Source organism: Orbicella faveolata, unplaced genomic scaffold, assembly GCF_042242905.1.
Source record: "Orbicella faveolata isolate gen_17 unplaced genomic scaffold, um_ofav_v1 contig_14, whole genome shotgun sequence".
NCBI classification, from domain to species: Eukaryota; Metazoa; Cnidaria; class Anthozoa; order Scleractinia; family Merulinidae; genus Orbicella; species Orbicella faveolata.
The window spans coordinates 18970398-18993488 of NW_028301541.1; the positions used below are offsets into that span (position 1 = coordinate 18970398).

The following is a 23091-nucleotide window of genomic DNA, read 5'->3' on the forward strand; positions in this document are numbered from 1 at the left end:
GATTTACTAAGTCCACCGTGGAACCTCGAGGAGCTTACTCCTGTTATGTTCTCTGAAACGCACGGATCACTTCGATACCCAAAGGGATATTTAACCTGGGGGGGGGGGGGGGGGGGAGAGTATGTACTCAGGAGCAATAATGAGGGGGTGGTGTAAATCGCTTATCTACCAGAGTTTCAAATATTCGCTACCAGACTTTTTCTGAATTTGCGGCGAATTTCCTTTTGGAGCCTGAAGACTTGAAATAACATCAAATTTTAGGCTAAAACCGCCACACAGGGTACTCATCCCTTTACGGGACTTTGTTTTTGGCAGTGGGGGCGGGGGGATGGGGCGGCAAACGTCATGGATTATTGTTCTTTTCGTGGTCTCGTTTTTAGCCCATTTGAAACTTTTGGGGGTCTTAATAAGTAGCCTCATCCGTACCCCACTGCTACTGAATGCCCCCCCCCCCTGGGATTGTTTAATGCTCAATCTCCTGAGCCGCATTTTCTAGTTAGGGCTTGTAATTAGAAACCAAATAAACTGCCAAGCCGTGGACGAATGTTATAAGTTATTATAAGTACCGTATGTCTATTAGTGTTGCTATTTTACTAGTGTCACCAATTACTCTATCTAGGCTAAACACATATACACTTCAATAAAGGTTTTACTTACTTATGTACTGCTTGATTGAACGTTGGATCTCACAGGAGATCTAATCAACCAAACTCGAAAAGTAAAACGATGATAAGTCAAAGACTAATGCAAGGCGGACACAACGTAATATGTATAAAAGAGATCAGCCTTCTTCAGGTGACGACGACGGTAGATATGCTACTAACAGCCTGAACCTGTCTTTGGTAGAAAAGTGCAAGTACAAACAACTTTGTTAGACAGATCTGGACAAAAAGTTGCATGAAATGCACTTCGAGACTAGGAGTCTGTAGTATATTAGGACAGCGGTCGTACATGTCAAAGTATACATCCGGGAGAGTGTGAGCGCGGGAAGAGAAGTGTTGAAACGTGTACTGTGTGTACTGTTGTCATTCGCCTTCGTGGCTGCCTTTTGTGGCTTATTTTTGCTGTTCGACACTACAAATTGGCGACGAGGATGTCGAATTCAGTAGAAAGAGCGCTTCCGCCTTTAGATTTAACAGGTTCTTCCTCTCAGGTCGCAGAACGATGGCGACAGTGGAAACGATCGTATCAGTATTACACCGATGGCAAGGGAATCACGAATCCTTCTCGGAAAAAGGCTCAGTTACTTCATTTAGCGGGTATGGAAGTACAAGATATTTACGAAGATCTTCCAGATCCTGGACCACTGAATGTTGACCAGGATAATGAGTATGTGGTGTGTCTGCGAAAGTTGGATGCTCATTTCCGAGCCGAGGAAAATGTACCGTACGAGCGTCATGTCTTTCGTCAACTTACGCCGACAAAGGGAGAGACCGCTGACAAGTTCATGGTTCGTTTACGTAAACAAGCTCGTCATTGTAATTTTGGTACAACTTTGGAGGAAAATTTGCGGGACCAATTGATTGAAAAGTTGCCTGATGTTGAGCTAAAGAAGAAGCTATTGGAAGTCAATAACATTACTCTGGAAGCTGCAATGGATAAAGTTCGAAAGTGGAAAGCCTCACGCGAGCAGGCAAGTCAAATGGTCACGCCAAGCCAAGAACCTGGAGCAGGCGCTAATGCAGTTGAAGAAAGTCCTGGGCGTGGAACCAAAGGAAAAAGTGTTTGTTTCAACTGTGGTAAAGAAGGTCACTTTGCTCAGAGTAAAAGTTGTCCAGCCCGAGGTCGCAAGTGCAGCAAGTGTGGTAAATATGGTCATTATGCTAGCTGTTGCAAAGGGGGAAGGAACTTTAACTCTGGAAAACAAGGCACCACCCAACCACGGGGAGGCAGACAGCAGCGCCATGGTAAGGGGAGACAGGCCAATCAAGTTGAGGATCGTTGTAATCAATCAGGTGAGGATGACACATTTGCTTTTACTATAGAGGAACAGACATGTGCTATGTCAAATTCCGCTGAGCCAGTGATCTCAGTGAAGATTGGTGGAATCAGCAGAGATGTGTTAATTGATTCAGGTTCTGCAAGTAACCTTATCAGTAAAGATACACTGCAGGAACTGAAGTATCAGGGGCTCAAGATTGAATTAAAACCTTGCACGAAGAGATTGTATGCTTATGGGGGTCGAGAGCTTGGAGTTGAAGGCCAGTTTCAGTCAGAAGTTTCCGTATCGAAAGCAAAGGTTGTGGCAAATTTCATTATTGTTGAATCCGGGCGTTGTTTGTTAGGATATTCGACTGCCACAGATCTTGGAATCCTTCGTGTGGACCCCACGGGAACTCTCGGGACAGCAGACTGTAACACTGTAGATGATACCTTTGTGGGAGAACTCAAAGCAAAATACCCCAGGTGTTCCAGGGAATTGGAAAGCTTAAAGATTATCAGTTGAAGCTACACGTTGATCCCAGTGTAACTCCAGTCGTTCAGAAAATGCGACGAGTACCTTTTTCTGTAAAGGACAAAGTAACCGCCAAGGTTAATGAACTCCTTGACAAGGACATAATTGAGAAAGTCGAGGGGCCTACGGTGTGGGTAAGCCCAGTGGTTGTCGCTCCTAAACCGTCAGGGGACATAAGGTTATGTGTCGATATGCGGAGAGCCAACGAGGCCATTATCCGGGAAAGACTGCCCATACCAACCATAGATGAAGTCCTTGAAAGCCTTAATGGGAGTGGTGTTTTCTCGAAGTTAGATTTAAGGTGGGGTTTTCACCAAATCGAGTTGGATCCTGAGTCAAGGGATATCACTGCTTTTGCCACCCATGATGGTATATTCCGCTACAAGCGTTTGAGTTTTGGTGTAAGTGCCGCACCAGAGAAGTACCAGCATATCATCACCCAGTCAATGGCAGGTCCACAAGGAGTGGCAAACATAGCAGATGATCTTATCGTTCATGGTCGAGATACTGAGGAACATGATAAGAACTTACAAAGTGTGTTGCAACGCCTTAGTGAGAAGCAGCTGACTTTGAATGCTGAGAAGTGCACCTTCCGAATGACTAAAGTGGTATTCATGGGTCTTTTGCTTAGCAAGCATGGAGTTGGCCCAACTGAGGAAAAAGTCAGAGCCATTGCAGAAGCAAGTCAGCCTCAGACACCTTCCGAAGTCCGTAGCTTCTTAGGACTCGTTGGATTTAGTGCTAGGTTTATACCTGATTTTGCTACCACTGCTGATCCCCTCAGAAAACTTGCAAGAAAAGGAGAACCGTTCGTGTGGGGCGAGGAGCAGGAGCAGTCATTTCAGAGATTGAAGAGTCAAGTTGCAAGTGCACCAGTCCTAGCTTACTTCGATAAGGACATCCCCACCCGTGTTATTGCTGACGCAAGTCCAGTTGGCCTTGGCGCTGTGCTGGTGCAAGAAAAGAATGGGGAAAGTCGTGCCGTCTGTTATGCCAGTCGTAGTTTGAGTCAAGTGGAGCGTCGTTATAGTCAGACAGAGAAGGAAGCACTAGCCTTAGTCTGGGCGTGTGAACGCTTCCCCCTCTACTTGTACGGGCTCCCACAGTTTGATCTGGTGACAGACCACGAAGCACTTAAAGTCATCTACTCGAGGAAGTCTAAACCTTCAGCCAGAATAGAGCGCTGGGTTCTGCGTTTACAACCATACAACTATCAAGTTTGTTATGTGCCTTCACGAAAAAACATCGCAGATGCCCTTTCCCGACTGACTAAGATACCTGCTTCGGATCAGTCCCTGGAGGATGATGGATACATACGCATGATAGCTCTACATGCTGTCCCTGTTGCATTGAGAATCAATGAGATTGAACGAGTCTCAGCCCAAGACTCAGAGTTGCAAGCAGTCAGGAATTGCCTCATCGAAGGAAAATGGGACAATGCTCCAAAGCAGTATTTGGCAGTGCGCAATGAGTTGACTTTTATCGGTCATGTGATTCTACGGGGAACAAGAATTGTTATACCCCAAGAACTTCGCAAGAGAGTTGTCAGTTTGGCACACGAGGGGCACCAGGGAGTCGTAAAGACAAAGGAGAGACTTAGAACAAAGGTCTGGTGGCCTGCTATGGATCGTGATGCCGAGAGAAGATGTGCAGAGTGTTACAGGTGCCAGATGGTTACCAAGAACGTTCCACCCCCACCATTGAAGTCAACACCATTACCCAACCAGCCATGGGAAGAAGTAGCTGTGGATCTAATGGGTCCGTTACCTTCTGGAGAACACTTGTTAGTTCTCGTTGATTATTACAGCCGGTGGATGGAAGTTGATGTTATCCGAACAACCTCCAGCAAAACCATCATTCATTGCTTGGATGCCCAATTTGCAAGACATGGACTACCTAAAGGTCTGCGTACCGACAATGGCTCAAATCTTGTGTCTAAAGAGATAGAAGATTATCTGAATGAAATGGGGATTGAACACCGTTACACGACACCTCTATGGCCAAGAGCTAATGGCGAAGTAGAGAGGCAGAACAGGTCGCTTCTAAAGTCCATGAGAGCAGCCCATGCAGAAGGAAAGAATTGGAGAGAGGAGCTAAACAGGTTTCTTTTGGCGTACAGGTCCACGCCACATTCAACTACAGGAAAGAGTCCTGCCGAGTTACTGTTTAGAAGAAGGCTGACAACTAAAATGCCTGAGCTAGTCAATGTTGAAGAGGAGGAAGTAGAAGTAAGCGACCAAGCCGTCCGTGATCGGGACACCCAGAGAAAGCAGTTTAACAAGGACTATGTTGACAAGAGGTTCCACGCCAGAGACCGAAATGTGAGAGAGGGGGACAGTGTTCTGCTTGAGAAGAAGAAAGAAAATAAGCTGTCACCCTGTTATGAGAAGGAACCATATCAGGTGATATCTCGTTATGGGGACCAGGTGGTGTTGCGATCACCACAAGGTGTTCAGTACAAACGCAATCTTCAGCATATTAAGCCCTTCAATATGCCAGATCCAAAAGAACAGGAAACGCAGCTACAGGATGCTGAACCACGGACTGAACCTAAGCCATTTGAGACGCCACCTATGGCAGAGGATCAAGTACCGACCGCTGAATCACCACCAGAAGATGTACCTTCTGCTGTACCTACAGCTGAGCAGCCTGTGAGGAGATCCGGCAGAATTACGAACCGTCCGAAGGCTCTGAGTGACTATGTTCTGTACTAAAACTAGAGACATTTGCATTGTCATATTATTGTTCGCTGTTATTGCACGAGTGACATTGAAACGTTGTTTTATGAACTGAACTGCAAAGGCTATGTTTATGCCTAGTGTGACTTTTGTCTTGAACATTTGGATTTGAACTGAACTTTTACAATGTATAAACAAACTGGAAGTTTGTAATGTTTCTGTTTTTCGAGGTTAACTATCTACGCGAAGAAAGAGAGGGAATGTAGTATATTAGGACAGCGGTCGTACATGTCAAAGTATACATCCGGGAGAGTGTGAGCGCGGGAAGAGAAGTGTTGAAACGTGTACTGTGTGTACTGTTGTCATTCGCCTTCGTGACTGCCTTTTGTGGCTTATTTTTGCTGTTCGACACTACAGAGTCAAAACAACATAGGGATAACTTTAAACAGATTGACATCTTTAGCAGAATTTAAGCAAAGGAAACGCCTCAAACTACGAAATAAATATAAAGAAATAAAATAGATAATACCTTTATTTACCGTCAGCAGTGTTTACAGCACAAAGGCTAGTGGGGCTGAGCAAACTACCGAAACAGATAATTCAAATTGAACATAACGACTAACGATACAGAATATAAAATTAAATAAACAACAATAACCAGTTGGAAAGCGATGGAGGGGGAGAGTGCACGGGAAAAAAAGGACGAATATCTTAAGTGAGCTTGCTTTTACCTTAATCAGATCTGCCTTCTAACCTCGCTGGTTGGTTCTCATGATTTCTCATAACTAACACTCAACGGGATATCACGTGACTGTTATTCCTATCTGGTACCCCAACAACCGAGCTGGCTGTTGGGACGCAAATCAATGGCAATAACGTAAATAGACTCCTAATCGTGAATCTCTTTTGCAGGATGCAGAAAATGTTTGATGTCCTCAAGGAACAAACGGCGATGATAAAGGAAATAAGTCGTAGAAAACAGGAACAAAATCAAAGGGAAAAAGATGAAGTACCCAAGGAGTCAAGCATGAGGAGTTTATTCGGATTCCCATAACTTCCTCGCCGGCGTTCGCGACAAACATATTAATATTAATAAGGGCCTTAAGCAATGACGACGACGACGACGCCAGGGACGATGAGTACAAAAAAATGAATTTACATTTTACCTTCGAATTTCCTAACTATCCGAATCTGTTCAGTATGCCAGTTGGTCTGAAAACCTGCTCAAACTAAATATGTAATGCCAGCGATCAACTCCAAAAAGAAATACAAGAAATTTGCTGTCGTGGCCTAAGTTCTCCAAAGTACACAGAACTTGGTCATTTCACATTGGTGTTTTGCAGAGGACGGCTACGAAATGTGCAAAGATTTATAACGCACGTGCAGAGCCGTTGCTCTTCTCATTAAACCTATGTTTGGCGACGCTTTCGTTGCCGTTGCCGTCGTGGTTTGCTTAAGCTCTCTATTTTAGCCAGCACTACGCGAAAGGGAAAATATCTTAAAGTACGGTAATTTTGATTCAATTATGCAATGATGACGCCACATAATCCTAGAATAATCAATACGTGAGGTACACCTGGAGTATTTAGAGATGTACACTAGATGTGCACCTCATGGTTGTACAACTTAAAGACGCTCAGTCACGGTATTATGGCAAGGTACAAAAAATTACCTTTAACTTGAAGGAAACCTGAAATTAATACTTTACTAAGATAGAAAAACACCGAAGAGATGCTTATTAACCATAAAGGAACAAGGATGGTTAAGGATGGAGAAGATTGACGTGGATTACAAACGACGAACTTGAAAAATAAAGGCTAAAATGATGCGTAAACCGTGACGTAGCTCTTTTACGTTCGGTAAAAAAAAGCTGGATTCAAGTACGATATTCTGTGCGCATTTTGAGTCAGGCGTCTTGAATATCTCAGAATATCAGGGGTGCGCGGCGTGTATCAGTTTGTAGTCGCGCGAATTTGGAAAGGTAGGTTTTGGCGTTTCGCGTAGTGAAGTCACCTTTTGTAAGCGACATGCGAAAGATTCCAATTTGTTTAATTTCGTGCTACCAACTTAACGTTATTTTAACTTCTAGTAGCGTTTTTAAATAGTGTGGGAGACCTAGGGGGTTGAAAAATTGGGGTCTTCGGTGTCCCCTTTTCTCCACACAATGTGTATAAGGCCCAAATTAAAGGTGCCAAAAAAGCGCCCAAAGACCAACCTTCACTCTAAACTCCCGCACCCCTTTGTGTCCGCCATTGGTACGTGACTCAGTTGCACGTATGCAGCTAAACCTCTCGAGCTCGTATAAGCAGCACTTGGTTTTTGACAAAATGGGTGTTTGCTTCGTAGACGAGTGGGCTAGATTGCTGTGTTCTGCTATTGATTAGATTCACAGGTTCTTGCAATCAAGACTTTTGACCAATCTCATGCGCGCCATTTTTTTTTTATAAAAAGGCCTCTCATAGATCATAACTTTATATAAGCATGGTAGTTGTCCCTTGAACAAACTGTTTTATAGATATAATAATGTATATTTAAGTAATAAGCTAAGTTAACATTATGTTAATAATACATTAATGTTGATATAATAACCGGGTTAAACGTAATACTGAAAAAGAAATCACAAGGTCGACAAAGAAAGACAAATTTATTTTTTTAAATCACGTGTAAATGCATTGCTGGAAAAATAGTCTACATTACAGATAGTTTGCATGATGCAAAGATGAGTCTTTTTCTAGCAAGTGAGGGCTTACTCTAAGTTTTATTGGTGGCAAAAAAGCGAAAACCATTGCTTATTCTAGGGTGCGTTTCTTTAAGAAAATCCAAGATTGGATTCTTAAATCCGAAAGAATCCGAAAACGGATTTTGCGTTTCTTCACTAAACAGATCAATCCAAGTTCACTCGGATCATGGTGCATCCACGGAACTGAAGAATCCTTGCCCAGAGTGGTTTTTTCGGTTCCTTTGACACACCATGATCCGAGAGATCTTGCATTAATCGGTTTAGAAAACAAACGCAAAATCCGTTTTGGATTTAGGAGTAAGATATTGGATTTTCCTTAGACAATCCAATTGCGTAATAACTCCGTGCACCGTAGACTCATTTACCCACTGGGTACCTATTTTTATAAACACAATCCATCCCTTAGTTGCTCGGAGAAGAAGAAGAAGAAGAAGAAGAAGAAGAAGAAGAAGAAGAAGAAGAAGAAGAAGAAGAAGAAGAAGAAGAAAGAACTGCCCACACCAGGATTCGAACCGCCGAACCTTCCATCTGACTTCCGATTCCCTGACTGAATCCCCCTGTAATAATGAAGTAATTGTGAGGCATTACAGCTATTAATTCAACACAGTGCATCGGAAAGGTAAAAGCTGCCGGTCTCACTAAGAGTTGAACTCATAGCCTTCGCTCTCAAGCCACTAGAGTTATCTTCTCCTCTCCGCCTCACTAACAACTATACTACTTGTGGAGAAAATATTGACTAAATCGGTTCGTGCGGAAGTGCTGGGTAGTTAAAACAGCAGGCTCAAGCACGTTCCGAGCACGAATCTCATTTATTATTGTACTTTTACCTTTCTAGTAATTTCCTACTGGTAAGACTACAGCACTTCAACCTAATGAATAAAAGTAACCATAAGCCCAAAAGTACGCATTGCAGACCTATTTTTAAACTGGCGTCCGGAAGAAAATTGACGGCGGTGAACAGTAAAGACAATAGAGTGTTAATGTCTCGGAACTATCGGTCTGATAGTTGCCTCTTGGAAATTTGATGTTCTTAATTAAAACTAACATATTTGCTCTGGAATCTTCGCATCTCGGGCAAATATTTCTTTTAAAGAACATCAAATTTCCTCGGAGCAACAATCAGCCGATGGTTCCTCGACAGAAACACACTTTAAATAGCAGACTTGCACGACCACAATTAATTTCGTTTTCCCTTTCGTATTTAAATTTTGAAGTCGCTCTGGGGAATAAGAACCAATTGTCCCAATTAGCATAAGAAAAAGAAAAAGTGATATATTCTGGATGTTGTATTCAAATGAGGTCGCCATGCGAATCACCTATTGTTTTGCTAAAGACCCCTTTATTGAAATGAAGCTGCATCAGCAATGCTGCAAAAGTTGGGGCTAAAAGTTTTATCTGTCTGTTTGTGGCGGTGTTTTCCGAAACGGATATTAACTCAAAAAGGCAAGTAAACTCATTTAAAGGGCGATCTAGTGCGGAGGTAACAACATCTAATCTTTGTTAGTTGCGTCACAGTGGAAGTTGTGCATAAAATGTCATGACTTGGAGAAGTTAAATGTTTAGCAATTTGGTTTGTGTCGTCTGATCTTTTTGTTAACAATTATCCTAGTTTAAACATGAACCGTTATCTGTGTAGACTGAAAATCAAAGTTTCACGCCAAATATGTAATGATACATGACAATACAAGGGGCGATTGATGGGCTTATCATTGTGTGTAGCGGTCTTTAAACAAAGAACGAAGGAAAACCGAGTGTTGAGACCGCGTGCACAAGTTTTCTTAATACTAGAATACTTCTACAAAGCATGGCAGGAAATCAACAAATTACGGCAATTCTACCTGGAACAGTAAAATGATTAGATTGTTTGCATCAAGGAAAATGCACGTCATTAGGACATCAGATGATTCGAAGACCACCTAATATTCTACAGATTGGAGTAATCACTTAAAATTGTTACTCTTGTAATGATGCTTGGATACAATACATAAATACCAGCGTCATTCATGTACAGTATTGCATAAAATCATTCACTTTTATGCTTTACTTCTAGCTATTCTGTAAAACGGCGGTCAAGTTTAATGGCCTGCGAAGCATGCAGGTTAATTACGACATTTTAAGGTGCTATTTGGCAAAAGCTCTCAATTCAATTATATCCCTTCGTAATACGAAATTCTGTTTCGCGCTAAGGAGTGATGGTTACTATTCCAGTTTTAAAATAAAAAAGAACCGAAATACTCAAACATGCTCAACAATTGTTTTTCATTTGATTTAAAAATAGTAACTATCAGCATGTTTTTATTAACAATGTGCGTGCAAAAATCTATTTCCTGAGGCATGCACGCAAGGTCGTTTTAGTCCATAATTAGCACACCATTTTGAATCTTCTTTTCAGAGAGATGTATGAAACTATTGTTGAAAGTTTGACTTGACTAATGTATAATTTTGTACGAGTAGTTCCAGCATGATGCCTGTCTCTCATTCTCACAGCCTTTTGCTTATAAAATAAGCATTCAACCATTTGTGATGAACTGTATCGTTTTCAAAGGTCTTTATTGCGGCGCCCTTGAGCCTGAATGAATAATGAATTGAACATTCCACAAATGCAAATAACGTGTTAATATACTATTCCTACAACTTGAAGTCCGACACTTACTGAATTTCTGAGGCAGCGTCCACAGTATGCAGGAGAAATTTGAAAACGCAGCTTTATTTCGACACTTTGGCCTACCGACCACATTAATGCGTCACAAAAACGGAGCTTTTCGAAAACGCTCTTCAAACCAAAGGAATTTGAAAACGCCGGTTTTTCGTTTTCGCGTGGACGGAAAACATTCTGAAAACGGAGCTTTTTGAAATCAACGTAGTTACGATTATCATTTGAGTTCCCCGAGCGAGTTTTTCTCGAACGCAAATGTAAAATAGCCGTTGATTGTTGCGTTTTTAAATTCCACCGACTTAGTGTGGAAGGGGCCTCATCTTTACAGACGAATGGAATCTTGGCACAGATCCCTGACCATTATTCAGTTAAGTTTAAAATGCCCAAACAATGTATGTTGACACAGATAAAACATCGATATCCAAAAATGTTTGCGTTGTTTGATTTCCATGTCGACAGAAAAGAAAAACAATAATTTCATTCAGCAGAGGATATTCAATATGACGTACAATTGTAGAGGTTTAAAAAATCTCCGCGCATACATAGACAACGTGGATAGAGACTGATGATCGAGATTTTCCGAGCCCTCCTCTCATCTTCTAGCCTTTTCCTTGCCATGACAACAAAAATAGCTCAAAAATAACAAAAGCTATATACATAACGAGCAGTTGACTTTTTTGAGCTTAACCCGAATTCAGGGCATTAGTTTACCTGACTGCACTGATGGAATTCACTGATATTGCCTATGCGGTCTATAATTGAATAAAATGACCACAGGGGATGGGGGGGGGGGGGGAGTACTCCCACTATAAGCTATATGGGTATGTGCAGTTGTGAAGGGTATGGTTTTCAGGCAGTTTAGTATGGGATAGGGCATAGAAATCAGACTGTTTGATCTAGCATAGGATATAAGTTACCAGCAAAGTGTTAAGTGGATAAATAATTTAGTCTAAAATGGGGTTTTATACCAGGGGATCCCAGCCTGCAAAAGATACTGAAACTTGGAAGTGACTTTGTGAGATATTGGTTTTGTTGGCGTCTGTTAGACTACGATAGTGATAAAATTTCTGCATGGAAAATTAGGAATTGGGTAGGGATTTCTGGTGCCTAGCCTAGAATAGGGTTGCAAAATCAAGCTGATCGTGGTCTTGTATAGAATAACGGTTTCAGTGTCCCAGCGCACACCCCTACCCAAATATTCACAGAGTTCTTCCCCCGGAATACGACTAGGGGGCTTGAGGTTTTCAATGTCGGAGTAGTCTAACTCTGTTTTAGCAGACACTACAAGATTTTAGCTCGAACTTTCAATTTTATGTATTTTAAGCCAAAAATCAATCATCGCTTTCCCATTTGCGAGCAAAGCGAATAGAATCGGAGCAACAGGGAAGTTTTGGAATTTCCAATGCAATATTCCTAGTGCCCGGTAAGTAACGATCTTGTGAGCATCACTCTCGCAGTCATGAATGCTGTTTGCAACATCTATGCACTTAGTAGATATTGCTGAGAAACACTCCATCCGCACGATGTAGAAAAGCGAAGTCAATAACCTCGAGTGATGCAGCGGTCAGTTTACGCACTTGAAAATTCATGCTTAGCCTATGGCCGCATTTTCGGGGTTTATTTTACACACACGGATAAAAAAACGTCACAATTGGAGCAAGATAAACAGCTGTTAACATTCAAATTAGATCTGAGCTCTGATCTGAATTTAGCTTGTCTCTTTGAGAGACGTGTTTACCAGTATCGCATGTTAGACCAAGTCATACAATAAGCAAAAGATTTAAGAGAAAGAGAATCTATTTTCCAATAAGTGTACGGAGAATGGTCTTGAGAAGGACTGTTGTTGGCGAATGATCTTTTGACAGAGTAAGAATAATTCTTGTGTTTCTAGCACCATGCATAAGATGACCTCAGTACTCTGATCTGGACCACCGTAAACAAAAGCTAGACGTTCCCCTTACACTCTTTGCTATGATCTAGTTTCCTCTTCACACGATTTTAAATAGAGCTGAGGGCTTTTGGAAACAACACAACGCTGATAGAGTATTGAAAAAATGAGGCACTTTTCCACTCTTCCCCTACTGCCATCTCTGGCTACAAGACAAATTTATAACAAAATGACAAGAAAAATAAGACGAAACAGAAAAAGAATGTATAGCTAAGTAAGAACTACTTTTAAAAATTTCAAATGAACACATTTAACCGTTGGCTACCAGACTTTCCAAGTTTCCTTCTTTTTCATCGAGAAAAGCCAAAACTTTTCATATCGTTCGTGCTATCAAGGGCTTTTGGAAATTAGAGAGCTAATTTAAACTTCAACTTTATTACTTCCATCACTTTTATATTTAATATATCTTCAATATTCGTACAAACAGGCTTTAAAATCAAAAGTGATGTAGAGTCTATAAAAAAGCAGAAATGCTTGAGGTAATAGACCCCCTTTAACGCTTATTACTGACTTAACCAAAGGTTAAAGCTTGCCATAAAATCAATAATGATAGATACATAATTGTAGAAGCAAAAAAGAATGAAAAAAAAAAATGCTTATTGGAGAGTTATTTGCTACTACTGTCATTACCCTGCTTCGATTGAATTTTTTGCTTTACTCAATAAAAGAAAACTCTCTGTTGTTTTTCAGAATTCCTGTTTGAATGCTGAAAACACACAAAGAACTGAGCTAAGAATTCCAGATGGCGAGCCCGAGGAAGCAAGTTCAGTTTCAGGAGGCCCCGGGGGACGAACACCCGTTAGTTGTGTTTAACAAGGGCGCTGTCGATCGAACAAGACATCGGAAGTTATCACGTGCTGCTAGCACAATGTCAATGGGATCGATTACATTACGACCTGAGGACGAAGAGGAGGGTCAGGATCGAGACGAGTCTGTTGTAAGTTAAATGAGGAAATCGTAAATGGAGATCATTCCTGCGCAAGATTAAAACAATATTTCCCACCTACCTACTCGGGGGGTGAGGGGGTGGGGACTCCCAGAAAAATTGGATTAGGGTGTGCGGCCCGCATCCCAAAATCTTTACCCTTCTTAAGACCAAAACGTGTGATTTTCCCTACCAAATCTATGACCTGACCAAAATTCGATACCCTATTTAACACCTGACCCTTAGATCAATACACTCTTCTAGGCCTGCTTTATGATTAGTTCCTTTGTTCAGGCCAATGCTAAAGGCAATGTTTATATGCTTTCATCAGCTAGGATAGCTTTTTTAAAAAAGCATACCTTCTTCAAGACTAGAGTGCAAAAACCATTCCCTATTTGAGACCAAAATGGCCAAAATCGATATCCTATTTCTGACTAAAACGGCTAAAAAATAACATACCCTTTGGGGCCGAACATGCACATATAGCCCATATCGGGGAGCACACCTTCTCATACGGGCTTGATCTTACACGGCTAGTAAAGTCAGTGGTTATACCAAGTTTACTCAAGGTAGACCCATCTACTTTTGGGGATAGATGACAAGACTAAGACCGCCAACCTCATGCGATAAATTAAATGAGCAAAACCTATCGACTAAGACTTCTTGTGTGCATGAAACTTATGTCGACGTAAAATAGCAGAGGTTTGAATTTTACTTTTTTTTTTTTTGCACTATAGAAAAGCTCTAAATCAGACAAACTACATCAACTCATTCTTTCCGGAAACCAAGAAGAAGCCGACAAATTTATTACTAGAGGAAATGGTGAGCGTCTGGTATAAAAAGGGTAAAGTATGCATACGGGTCAAGTGACCCATCGGGTCGGCGCTTATCTCCGGTTTCAGCAGCATGAAGGGACTAGGAGTATTTCTATTCCACTTTGGATGGGATGCTAGTCCATCGCAGGGTTATCCCCAGCATTAAATTTGCCGGTACTCATTTATACACCTGGGTGGAGAGAGGCATTGTGAGAGTAAAGTGTCTTGCCCAAGAACACAACACCCGGCCAGGGCTCGAACCGGTACCCCTCGATCTGGGTGCGAGAGCACTAACCATGAGGCCACCGCGCCTCCAATCGTCGGGTATGGCAGACATTTATAGAGCGTGCTTATAAGCTTATTTATCCGCGTCCGTTAATAAGCCGCCATCTTCAACCTTATTATTTTTAAACTTAAGAAGTAGTTTTGCCCCTTTCTCGGTTCCATTCTTGGCCATCCTTATTTAAGCAGCTTTGCCCCTCATTTTCACTTTGTTTCCTAACATGTTTTTCTCTTAACTAACTTATTCAGTTTTCCAAGGTTTTCTTATTATGCGTAGATAATTCTGATGTTGCAAAATGATAAAATGTCTTGATATCTGACTTGGTACTTACTCGTGGCGCTTTATTTTTCACATGCGTTCTTTATAGATATCAACCGCCAAGACAACTCTGGTAAGACACCTCTTCACACAGCCATCCTCTCCAGTCAGTACAGTATCGTAAACAAATTGTTGGAAAGCGGTGCTGACGTCACCATTACTGATGATGCAGGCGACTCCGTTATACACACAGCCATCCGAGTTGGAAGTGAAAGACTGGTACAGGTGGGTAGACCTTCTAACAGCACTTTACACCTTCTGCTACAATCTTGGAGTAGGATGGTTCATTTAAATCGCCAGTTTAGTGCAGATAACTCTTTTGTGCCCTGGGGAATAGTTAAGTCTGCATACAAGCTAAGTGACCATGCGGCCATTGCGCCCCTGGGAAATGCCACAAATAAATAATTTCACACGTTGACTGCCTCACCATTTGAATACCGTTTCTGACTGTTACCAATACAATGCAGAAGTTATGGTTGAAGAAAACATTGAGAATGGGAAGGGTCTGGGAGAAAGGGAGGGCTGCTTATCCCTTTTAATTTAGCTTTAAATGTGTTGCAAAAGAAACGTTTCCCAAAAGCTGAACCATTACATTAGGTATACTGTCTAATTACATTTGTGGCATTCAAGATTGATTTTAATTTAGCCCAAACATAGGAGTAGGAGTGAAATGGACAAAAACCAGGATTTCAGGCCTGCCAATCACATGTCGATACCGTTCAGGGAATAATAAGATAATAAAAGTCATACTCGCTTTATTTGCCTTCTCCACTCAGACTCTTATCCAGCAAGGTAAGTGCGACATCAATGCCTTGGGACGTAACTCGGCCACTCCTCTGCATCTTGCTGCCGAGATGGACAATGCTGACATCTGCAAGATTTTGGTAAGCCAGCCGGCAATCAAATAGGAATTGTATGTACTGCTCGCGGTCAGTGCGGAACGTGGTCTGTGGACTGCAGACTGTAGACTAGTGTTAACTAATGCTGCCCTTTTAGGCCGAGACCCTTGTTTGGAAATCCAAGATCGATTTTTAGCCCGAATAATGCACAGAAACCCCCAAAAACGAAACTTCTCAACTCCTAATAAAGGCCTCAATGATTTCGAGATCGGATCACAAATTTCCGAGAGGTGCGAGTTTCTAGGTACCATTCGACAGTGGCTAAATCCTAACGAGGTACTTCCCGCCCCCCCCCCCCCCCCCCAATTTCTTGCCTTGACTGCGTTATAAGCATCTTCAGTTAAATAAATACATTCAAGCAATGAACGAAAAGGGCGGTACATTAATTATATTGTGTAAATCAAGATCGACACTGTCTATTCTGGGCACGATGGACATTACCACATGGTTTCAATCCTGAACATATGAAACATGTTAACGTAGGTTTCCGCTGAGAGTGGAGAGGAAGCCAGTGTCCAAGGGCTTGCATTGGCATTTTAATGCTAACAACTACAAGTTAGGGCATAAATTATAAAACCGTACAAACATGCATCAAATTAAAATGTTTACACTGAACTTGTGTCGGTGCTAGTTTGGACGTTATAGTATTTAGCTACAATTGTTTTGTTTGGTAACTGCTCATGCAGGTAGAGAACGGTGCCACTTTATCACCAATGGATATCGAACAAATGACACCTGTGGGTCGAGCAATGGAAAGAGGAGCAAAGAAGTCGGCTCAATATCTGCTACAGACTGGTAAGTTTTCCTGCAAACCCAACTTGAACGTTAATTCGCATGGATTTCTTGATAACACTGCAAAATGCCCTTGCAGTCAGTCATTAACTATTTATTATTTGATTGCTTATAATAGCAAAAGAAAAGGCAGGTTCCGTGGAGGAATTTATGTACAATGTCGATATTGATGGCAGCTCTCTTCTTCACCTGGCTGTGAACAGCGGCGTGTTGGGGGTAAGCCAGGATGTTTGAATTCCATTTCACCAAACTTGCAACGATTAACGTTGACTCAAAAAAATATATATATAAGAAGGCTACAGTCTTTTCCTTTCAACCCACTCCACATAGCATTCAAAAGGTACATGATTGCCAACAGTTTCCCTTAAAGGAGCTCAGTCGCGGAGTTTTGGGTTATTTTGGCCATGTACGAAATTACCTTTAAGATCAAGGAAACCTGAAAATAGTATACATGTAGTTTACTACGAAAACACCCACGATAAAAATGAACCATAAAAGAACAAGGATGGTTAAGAGTAGAGACAATTAACACGGATTACAAACGACGAACTTGAAAAAATTAGGCTAAACTTGTAAAGATGCACAAACTGTGACGAAGCTCTTTTAAAGGTACTATTGCCCATTGTTTAACCTAAAAACGTATTCAATTACTCCACAATTTGGAGTTTACATCCGTAAAACGTAAACTGGTAAAACGCCAACCTGACCACAATATAGGGGGATTCATTCTGACACCATCGTTTGCATTTTTGCTCATTTGCATACGGCTTTGCGTACAGAAGGAAACTTGTCAGATGTGAATTGACTCCAGGCAGCTAAAGAGCTAGCGAAACTTAATGCATGGTGAAATTTTTAACTCTTTGAGTGTAATATTTAAGGCGATATTGTCTTTCAAAACCTGCAAAATTTCTGGGTGGCAAAAGCGCTAATGAGCTCATACATTCGTTGTAAAATTTTGAGTTTTTAAACCCGTGTTGCACAAAAAGTATTCAATACATCAGGCTCATATTTGTTTGCAGAGTTAATCGTACTACGTACTTTCAATATTCAGAACTGATTTATTTGTGGCTCCATCAGAAACTGAATTGCTTATGCTAATGAGGCAAATATTGTAAACAAGGATTCCCCTATAGGATCAGGGACAGAATGCCCTTCTATTGTGAAAGCGAAGCCTAAGTTTCTGTTAATTTACAATGTCTGTTTGCTTATTGCAAAGTCCACAATTAGTACAGCAGTGCTAAACTCTTCGACACTTAAATAAAGTGATTTTTTTTATACGGAGAGTGAATTCACCGATTATAGAGCATTCGGGTTGACCTGCTCTTTCTTTATCTCACGAAGAAATTGTGGTAGCCTCGATCCTTGCATTTCTTGTTTCAGGTGGTGGAGATATGCGCACAGTATGGAGTTCGTATAAGACAACCAAGGGTAAAGTACATTCTCAAGTTAAAACATCCACAATATTTCCCAGTGAATTAAAAATTTTGTGTAGTGCTTTATTGACCGGTGAATAACTGTCCAAAGGCGACATGAGAAGAAGCATGTAAAGCTTGCTTGCTAAGCTGAAGCGTTGTTTAGTTAGTTAAACTAGATTAATTTGAAAATGTTTTTTTGCATAAAATAACGTGTACCCCAGCCTGGTCACAGAGGTTTTCGTTCTTCTTACTTTTCGTGACGTAAGAAAGCTTTACGTGCGTCAAATTTATTTGAAAATTAATAGGAAAGAGAAATCCTTTGGAACTGGGGTACTAAACCCAAAACACGGGTAAATGACCTTAGATACAAGCAATCATTTCCCAAATTTGAAAGCATACTTTGTAGCTTTCTAATAAGCCTAGGTGTTGTGTGTATTCAACAGAGAGCAGACAAAGTGACAGCATTCCACATGGCTTGTGAACAAGGATCTATGCCGATAGTACAGTTCTTGACCAGTAAAGACCCAGCAATCTGTAGAATAACACTTGTTGACTGCAGAGGGCGGACACCGCTTCATATGGCTGCAGGCAAAAATCACACTCACGTTGTCGAGTTCCTGTTGGAAAATGTAGGTATTACTCTGCATGCAGAGATAATAAAAAGGTGGCGCAGATAACAGTGTAGGTCAGGCCGCAGCCATTCAAAGGCTTTACAACGCTATCCACTGGATAAATCGCTATCCAGTGGATAAGTGTTAACAAAACAAATCGCGCTATTCACTGGATAGTGGTTTATACGGTGGATAGCGTTATTCACCTTTCGAACAGCTCGGACTTGGAGTTGCAGCTACCTATTTTTGGCGTATAATGTAATAATGGGCAAAGTAATCGCTTAAGGGGTTGTGTCCATATGGGCTGCATGTGCTCGCTTCATTATGCCATCACAAGCAAAATACTTTGAAAAAAGCCCTATAGAAAACGCAATGATAAAACAACGTAACTAACGAAGATGCCTTTTCCCCATTTCAGTATTTTTTTACTGGCATTCTTTTGTCTAAAACGATCTACCTCTAATTGTCATCAACGCAACGTTGATGACAAAGATTGGACTTTTGGAATTGACAACTATGTTATTAATAGAAATTTTTAATAAATTTTCAATTGTATTTTTTCTTTGTATTTTTCTATTTGAATTTGTTATTGCATTTGTTTGGTAGATTTTAAGGACCACAATGAGAACTACTAGTTTTACCAGTAATTGTGTTATCTAATAAAGTCATTATTATTACTATAATTCCACGAAACAAAATCATTTTATCAATCTAGGGAGCGGTCCTGGATCCTAAGGATGATGAGCGCAGCTCGCCGTTGTTCAGGGCGGCAAAGTATGGTGCGGGCGCGATGGTTAAGCTTCTTATGCAGCGCGGTGCTGACGTGACCATCCGAGACGTGACGCTTAAATCAGTGGTTCATGCAGCAGTAGGGGATCACAAATCCATGGAAGCTTTGCTGCAGGTGAGTTGTCATGGTGATAGTAGTAATGATCGACAAAGAATGTACACTTTGCCATGTCCGAGTGACAGAAATGAAGTTGAGACCTCGGCAGTTCCAAATGGTAAAGGAGGGTTTTTTAATGCTCAGCGAATTTTTTTATTAACAGTGGCTGCAAATTTCCAAACTTCTCCGACTGAAAGCGTTTTCTTTCTTGAAACATAGTAATAGAGCGCAATAAACCCTCATGAGGTTTGCATTAAACTTCAACCACAAATGTAATACTGTTATTACAATGGCCGCAATATAGCAAGAAGTTATCACAAACCGTTCAAAATCAGAATCCGTCTTGTTCAGTTTCGACAACTCCACAGTATTTTCCTAACCGTGTTTTTATTCTATGACTGATCTCTACCTGAACACCTTCTCGTTTACGACAAAGAATGTTCTATGTTACTGCTCTGAACAACATGTTTTCCTCATTTTTTCCTGTAACCAGAGCCCAACAGCTGCTGCACTCATCACTGAGAAAGACAATGATGGGTTTTCTCCAGTTCACTATGCGGCCAAGACAGGGGATCTGAAGGTTCATATTTGAATTGTTGATTGAACCACGAATTTTGTTAATTGCATGATCTGAATTATTCTTTACGTCTAACGAGAAACTGCGACAAATTTAAACTGCGAAATGACAATTCTGACACACCGTCATTTGAAGCGGGTGATTTTTTCATCCTGACGGGGGTGCTAAATGCGTAAAGATCAGACTTGACTTGTTGTTTTAATTCAAACCATGTATGCAAGAAAGAACTTTAAAAAACCTAGTATCTACTTCTCCTCCTCTGGGATTCTTAGATGAGCACGCGATTATTTAAGGAACAAAGTAAGCGGCGAGCAGTGGATCGATCGGGACACAACGCCACAGTTTCACGAAAGAAGTCACCCCGCTAAACTTTGACTGAGTCATCTTCTGATTATGAGAACTTTACTCGACACGGGGGACGATGGGAAACAAGGTCTGCTATCCACTTCTTCCATTCTCTCTTTTCCCCATCATACCACCCGTCATGGAATTTTTCCTAAACATGTCCTCGGGCTCGAATTTAATAAGGGTCATTACAGCTTTAAACTTGACGCTAAGGACAGTTACTTACTAAATGGATACACGTCCGGGAATTGAAGTACATGTAACGCAATGTATAATATAAAAAGCAGTTTCAACAATTCTGTTAATTGAATGTTATAGCAATATTTTTTCTTTATTTTTTTAACATTATTTTGTTTGTCACAGAATATTCAGTTGTTCGTAGCCAAAAACAGAGCTTCTTCAAGTGTATTATCAAACAGTATGGACACACCAATTCACGTGGCATCAAGGTTAGATATTTTCACGAGGAATAAAACACAAATAGCGGTGATAAACATATTAAACTTACGCATTTTAATAACTTGACGTTTCGTATGCTACGCAACATACATTTTCAAAAGTGGAATATGGATGTTGCGTAGCATACGAAACGTCAAGTTATTAAAATGCGTAAGTTTAATATGTTTATCACCGCTATTTGTGTTTTATTCCTCGTTAAACTACGATGGCCCAAGAACAAAAGCCTTTGGATATTTTCCTCACTTTTAAGGATTGTTAAAAGTACTGATTGCGCATTTTCATAGAAAAGCATCTCGACTGTCCGGCCTTAATGCACACACCGAGTTGGGCAGGAAATCCGAAAGTGGAGATGGAAGGTCTAAGCTTGCAATTCGCTTGGCTTCTTGGCGCATTCATCACCTGTTTTGAGCTGCATCGAGCGAAGAAGATTATTTCAAAGATAATTTTTGGCTCGTTCGTATCGTACGCAACGTTCTGTGTTCGGCTAACATGCGATGACCTGTTTTCCTTGTTGTTGTTGTTGTTGAACAAAGTCTATATGGTATCTAAAACGTTTAAGCTTCCAATTGAATCATTAAAGAAAACGGCTCTCCATGATAATGGAACTTACCTGAAATTGAATGTGCAAATTGGAAGTATCTCAACATTCTACTGTTTTCTTCGACAGATACGGAAGGACAGACATCGTGGAAGCTCTTATGGACAATCAAAACGCGAAAATAATCAATTTGAGAAACAATCGCGGTAGGACAGCGCTACACTTTGCCTGTGCGGGAGGACACGACCACGCAACTGAGGCACTACTTAGAATGGGTGCGACGATAGACAGGTAAACATAACGCTTGCTAAAACACTTAAGAGCCTTGGCCACAATGGTCAGCAGTGTTTTGAGTACCTGCCCGTTCTTGTGAGAGCCAAATTTGTTTCATTCAGATAAATTTAGCTAAATTCTGTCAATACGGTTAGTGCCAAATTCTGATCGATCCCTTGTTGACCGGTCAGTAAAGCGAGTTCAGGCAAGAGACAAACACTGTCAAGACGAGTGGGTTGCTGCCAAAAGAAAATGTTTCCACAAAAAACAAATTTAGTTATCTACTAAGAAAAGAAAAGGAAAGGTGCCAACAGAATACCGCCATCTGACATATTACCGTACGTTTTTGGGTAAATGTAAGAGTTGCGATGTACTCAGCGCCAGGGGGTACTCTCTTATATGGGCTATATAGGTATGTGCGGCCCCAAAGGGTATGGTTTTTCAGCCGTTTTAGTCATGAATGAGGCATCGAATTTGGCCATTTTGGTCATAAATAGGGTATTGTTTTCGCACTCTAGTCTTGACATGGGTATGTTTCCAAGAAGAAGCTACATTTTCATCATTATATATTGATGAGACCATCAACAAAAGCTCTTCACAAAGTATGTTTACGGTAAGTTAACATTGGTCTGAACTAGGGAACTAATTGTAACGCAGGTCTGAAACATTGATTTAAGGATCAGGTCATAAATAGGTTTCGAATTTTTGGTCAGGCCATAAATTACTTACTTACTTATTCCTCTTCGTTTCTAATGGAACATAGGTCCTCAACTAGAGCGCGCCACCTAACCCTATTTTGTGCAGTGCACTTTGCCTCATTCCACGCGAGATGTTTCCTCTCCAACTCTGCCATTCTCGGCTTTGAACAGCCTAATCGTGGTCATAAGCGGTACATTCGGGTAATCTTTTGTTATGGCCTGACTATCAGAGACATCTGGATGTAAGAGGAAGTTGACTTTTTTCTTTTTTTTTTTTTTCCAGAGATCAAAATGAACGTACACCACTTCATTTAGCTGCCATTAAAGGGTCGTTGCCTTGTTGTGAAGTAATCGTAAACAAGAACGAGGAGTGTGTTAACGATTTAGACAAAAACAAGGTAAAATCGTTTGAATGGACTATTCTCTAAACACAATAGCTAAAATTATTGATTTTTTTAATCCCTTGCAGACCCATATATACCTTCAAAGTTGTTAGGCGTGATTCGCAAATCAGTCCAGATCGTCCAGATCACTATAGTCTTAAAAATTGCTGTAAAGGAATACAGACGAATTAACAAATGAAGCAGCCATTTTGAAATAATCAAACCTCCGTCATGACTGTCTACTATCATTGCAAAAATCCAAAGGAAAAAATATCTGTGATCCAAATGGATTCGTGCTTTTCGTGGAAAAGAATTACTTGCTGCAAGATTATGAAATTAGGGTTAAACATATTCTGCCAGGTTGTCAAGGTGTCAAACCACGAAAGTTCTGGGCGAG

General features: G+C 40.9%; 3 protein-coding genes across 4 annotated transcripts in view; all 3 read left to right on the forward strand.

Annotated features, from left to right (window-relative positions):
- The window catches only part of LOC110064541 (transient receptor potential cation channel subfamily A member 1-like), a 52745-nt gene extending 44894 nt beyond the window's left edge, over window positions 1-7851 (forward strand). For both annotated transcript variants that reach the window (XM_089286862.1, XM_089286863.1), the window contains exon 31: window positions 6046-7851. In XM_089286862.1, the coding sequence (XP_089142988.1) occupies window positions 6046-6187 (142 nt within the window). In that variant the 3' untranslated portion in view covers window positions 6188-7851. The remainder of the gene's footprint in view (window positions 1-6045) is intronic.
- On the forward strand, window positions 149-2446 carry LOC149114389 (uncharacterized). Its single transcript, XM_089286865.1, is given in 2 exon segments — window positions 149-993; window positions 995-2446. Coding segments are annotated over 2 exon segments (1548 nt in total). The 5' UTR covers window positions 149-897.
- Window positions 7852-7935: 84 nt separating the features above from the next.
- The window catches only part of LOC110064527 (transient receptor potential cation channel subfamily A member 1-like), a 29124-nt gene continuing 13968 nt past the window's right edge, over window positions 7936-23091 (forward strand). Inside the window, exons 1-14 of the mRNA XM_089286864.1 lie at window positions 7936-9316; window positions 13168-13414; window positions 14140-14224; window positions 14868-15043; window positions 15595-15702; window positions 16404-16512; window positions 16628-16725; window positions 17890-17937; window positions 18368-18553; window positions 19251-19439; window positions 19915-20001; window positions 20707-20792; window positions 21470-21631; window positions 22595-22709. Of these exons, the coding sequence (XP_089142990.1) occupies window positions 13220-13414; window positions 14140-14224; window positions 14868-15043; window positions 15595-15702; window positions 16404-16512; window positions 16628-16725; window positions 17890-17937; window positions 18368-18553; window positions 19251-19439; window positions 19915-20001; window positions 20707-20792; window positions 21470-21631; window positions 22595-22709 (1644 nt within the window). The 5' untranslated portion in view covers window positions 7936-9316; window positions 13168-13219. The remainder of the gene's footprint in view (window positions 9317-13167; window positions 13415-14139; window positions 14225-14867; window positions 15044-15594; window positions 15703-16403; window positions 16513-16627; window positions 16726-17889; window positions 17938-18367; window positions 18554-19250; window positions 19440-19914; window positions 20002-20706; window positions 20793-21469; window positions 21632-22594; window positions 22710-23091) is intronic.